Source organism: Pongo pygmaeus, chromosome 1, assembly GCF_028885625.2.
Source record: "Pongo pygmaeus isolate AG05252 chromosome 1, NHGRI_mPonPyg2-v2.0_pri, whole genome shotgun sequence".
Classification (NCBI taxonomy): Eukaryota; Metazoa; Chordata; class Mammalia; order Primates; family Hominidae; genus Pongo; species Pongo pygmaeus.
The window spans coordinates 37,945,878-37,949,952 of record NC_072373.2 but is presented as its reverse complement, the minus strand read 5'-3'; the positions used below and the strand labels follow the sequence as shown (position 1 = coordinate 37,949,952).

Here is a 4,075-nt window from a genome sequence, read left to right as displayed (position 1 = left end):
GTGTGGTGGCACACGCCTGTAGTCCCAGCTACTCTGGAGGCTGAGCCATGAGAATCTCTAGAACCCAGGAGGCAGTGGTTGCAGTGAGCCAAGATTGCACAACTGCACTCCAGCCTGGGCAACAGCAAGATTGCCTCAAAAAAAAAAAAAGTGCACGATAAATACAATGCACTTGAATCATCCCAAAACCATCCCCATCCCCTGCCAGTCCATGGAAAAATTATCCTCCATGAAACTAGTCCCTGGTGCCAAAATGGTTGTGAACTGCTGATCTACGGGATCTTGTTAAATGCAGATTCTTATTTAATAGATCTCAAAATGAGGCTCAAGATTCTGCATTTCTAGCAAGCTACCAGATAATGTTCATGGTGGTCTGACAACTACCCTTCGAGTAGCAAGAATCTAGACTACAGCAGTGATTCCAAAGTTGTCAAAGCATTTGGGAAACAGAATAAACAGAGATTTTAGTTCCCCACTCCAACCCATTAAAACCAGAATCTCAGTTTCTGAGGCCCTGGAAATCTGTATTTTTTAATGCTTTTCAACTGGTTCTAATGATCAATCAGTATTTTCAGACTTTAGGTCCTGACCTATTTAGTTTTTAATGAAATCAATGATTTAGACTGTGACCAGAAATTTTAAAAGATAAGCAATAGAGTAGAAAATATCAGTGTGCACTTCACATAAGAATAAGTATTATTTCATGAAATCAGGCTGGGTGCGGTGGCTCATGCCTGTAATCCTAGCACTTTGGGAGGCCGAGGCCGGTGGATCACTTGAGGTCAGGAGTTCGAAAACAGCCTGACCAACATGGTGAAACCCCGTCTCTACTAAAAATACAAAATGAGCCGGGTGTGGTGGTACACGCCTGTAATCCCAGCTATTTGGGAGGCTGAGGCAGGAGAATTGCTTGAACCCGGGAGGCAGAGGTTGCAGTGAGCTGGAATCACGTCATTGCACTCCAGCCTGTGCAACAAGAGTGAAACACCGTCTCAGAAAAAAAAAGTATTATTTCATGAAATCTTTGCCTCAGTTATATATCCATGTCATATGTATATGCGTATGTATGTATATACTAGGTCAAAATGTAAAATGCATTTCTATGGATCACAAAAAATGTTTGGAAAATTCCAACTATTTGGTGTTATTATATTAATAGTTCTCATTCCCTCTCCCCTCTGACACTTTATACTCTTTTTTTTTTGAGACGGAGTCTTGCTCTGTCACCCAGGCTGGAGTGCAGTAGCGTGATCTTGGCTCACTGCAAGTTCCGCCTCCCGGGTTCACACCATTCTCCTGCCTCAGCCTCCTGAGTAGCTGGGACTACAGGCTCCCGCCACCACGCCTGTCTAATTCTTTGTAATTTTAGTAGAGTTGGGGTTTCACCGTGTTAGCCAGGATGGTCTCGATCTCCTGACCTCATGATCCGCCCACCTCGGCCTCCCAAAGTTCTGGGATTACAGGCGTGAGCCACCACGCCTGGCCGACACTTTATACTCTTAAAATTTATTAAGAAGCCCAAAGAGCTGCTGTTTATGTGAATAGTGTCTATCAACATTTACTGTATTATGAGCTATGATGGCACCGCTGCACTACAGTCTGTGTGACAGAGACTCTGTCTCAAAAAAAATTTAGTTTCTGTATTAGAAATTAGAATTAGAATTGAAATTAAGAAGTATAATTCTTTATAATTCGTTTAAAATAACAATTAGGGGAAACCCGGGTGCCACCAAGATGCCGGCTTACCACTCTTCTCTCATGGATCCTGACAACAAACTCATTGGAAACATGGCACTCTTACCTATCAGAAGTCAATTCAAAGGACCTGCCCCCAGAGAGACAAAAGATACAGATATTGTGGTTGAAGCCCTCTATTACTTCAAGGTCAATGTCTTCTTCAAAAACTATGAAATTAAGAATGAAGCTGATAGGACCTTGATATATATACCTCTCTACATTTCTGAGTGTCTGAAGAAACTCCAAAAGTGTAATTCCAGAAGCCAAGGTGAGAAAGAAATGTATACACAGGGAATCACTAATTTTCCCATTCCTGGAGAGCCTGGTTTTCCACTTAATGCAATTTATGCCAAACCTGCAAACAAACAGGAAGATGAAGTGATGAGAGCCTGTTTACAACAGCTAAGGCAAGAGACTGGTCTGAGACTTTGTGAGCAAGTTTTCAACCCGCGGAATGATAAACCCAGCACGTGGTGGATTTGCTTTGTGAAGAGACAGTTCATGAACAAGAATCTTTCAGGACCTGGACAGTGAAGGGAGCCCAGGCAGCCACTGTCTCCAGAGCCCTGAGCAGCATTTTCCAGCAAGATATACACAATCTTTTGCCTTTATTTCATAAAGTTTTATACAGAAGAGAGAAGAGCATGTCTTTACTTGAAAAACTTGATCAAGAATTCGGGTGGGAGCAAAGAAAGTGGGTTATCAAGGGTGATTTGAAATTTTCTGCAGTATTAAGCTGGCACTTAATAAGAATAAGTAATAAAGAAATTTCTAACATTCAAAAAAATAACAATTAGAAACTGATATATTAGCATAAATAATACATGTTTATGAAATAATAATTAGGCCAGGTGTGGTGGCTCACACTTGTAATCTCAACACTTTGGGAGGCTGAAGTGTGCAGATTGCTTTAGTTTTGAGACCAGCCTAGGCAACATGGTGAAACCCCATCTCTACTAAAAATACAAAAAAATTAGACAGGTGTGGTAGCACGTGCCTGTAGTCCCAGCTACCTGGGAGGCTAAGATAGGAGGATCACCTGAGCCTAGGGGATCGAGGCTGCAGTGAGCCATGATCGTACCACTGCATTCCAGCCTGGGACATGGAGTGAGACCCTGTCTCAAAAACAACAACAACAACAACAAAACAAACAGTAGCATTGTTTTACACTTTGCAAATCTAACATCTGGAGTGGTACAAACACCTTAAGGTGTTACCAGTGAGTTTTGTGAGTGCAGGAAAATCTGTGCCTTGCTTCTAGCCAAAAGAATATGGCAAAAGGGATGATATAGTGACTCCCATAATCGTATTATGTTATATACGACTCTATCATAGCTGACTGGAGGGAGATTTCCCTGCTGGCTTTGAAGAAATAAGTGACCATGTTGTGAGAGGACCATGTGGCAAGGACCTGTGGATGACCTCGAGTTTCTTAGAGCAGTTCTTAGTCAACAGCTAGCCATTAAATAAGGCCTTCAGTGCTAGAAGACACTGAATTCTGCCTGCAACCAGTGAGCTTGGATAAGGATCTGAGCCTTAGATGAGATTGCAGCCCTGGCCAACTCCTTGATTTTAGCGTTGTGAGACCCTGAGAAAAAACCCTGAGGAGCTCGTCTGAACCTAGACTCCCAACCCATGGAAAACTGATATAATAAGTGAGTGTTGTCTTAAGCTGCTAAAGTGATAATTTGTTACACAGTAATAGAAAACTGATATATATGGCTTCTTACATTGGCTTCTGCATTCAACTGTTGCAACATGTTGTTTTAATTGAACTACATAAAGAAAATCCAGCCTCACACAGATCAGTTATGTAGCTGGAAAAGGGAAGGTTGTATTGTAATGGCTTTTTACAATTATCATGAATAGTCTTCTTTGCACTACATCAAAACTCAACTGGTTGTAGTTTCTTAAATGTTAGTTGGAAAGATGTCCAAATTGGAAAGGAAAGTAAAATTATCTCTGCTGACAGATGACATGATCTTATATTTAGAAAACCATGAAGATTCCACAAAATTGTTAGCACAAAGTCAGCAAAAAGGCAGAATACAAAATCAACACTCAAAAAATCACTGGTGTTTCTATACAATAACAATGAACAATCTGAAAAGGAAATTAAGAAAATTCCATTTACAATAGCATTGAAAAGAATAAGATACTTAGGAATTAACCAAGAAGGTACAAGATGTGTACATTGAGAACTGTAAGTATTGCTGTGAGAAATTAAAGAGGACACAAATAAATGAAAAACCACCCCATGTTCATGGATTGGGAGACTTAATACTGTTAAAAGATGTCAGTACTACCCAAAGTACTCTATAGATTCAATACAATCTTT

The 4,075-nt window shown here is 40.6% G+C and overlaps 1 protein-coding gene across 1 annotated transcript; it reads left to right on the top strand.

Annotated features, from left to right (window-relative positions):
• Positions 1-1,720: 1,720 nt before the first annotated feature.
• On the top strand, positions 1,721-3,675 carry LOC129033604 (actin-related protein 2/3 complex subunit 3-like). Its single transcript, XM_054482382.2, has one exon. The coding sequence runs from the start codon at positions 1,735-1,737 to the stop codon at positions 2,269-2,271; it is 537 nt and encodes a 178-aa protein (XP_054338357.1). The 5' UTR covers positions 1,721-1,734; the 3' UTR covers positions 2,272-3,675.
• Positions 3,676-4,075: the final 400 nt, after the last annotated feature.

What these genes read in the sequence shown, in the direction of transcription:
- LOC129033604 (XM_054482382.2), top strand. Translation starts at nt 1,735, where the DNA reads ATGCCGGCTTACCACTCTTCTCTCATGGATCCTGACAACAAACTCATT.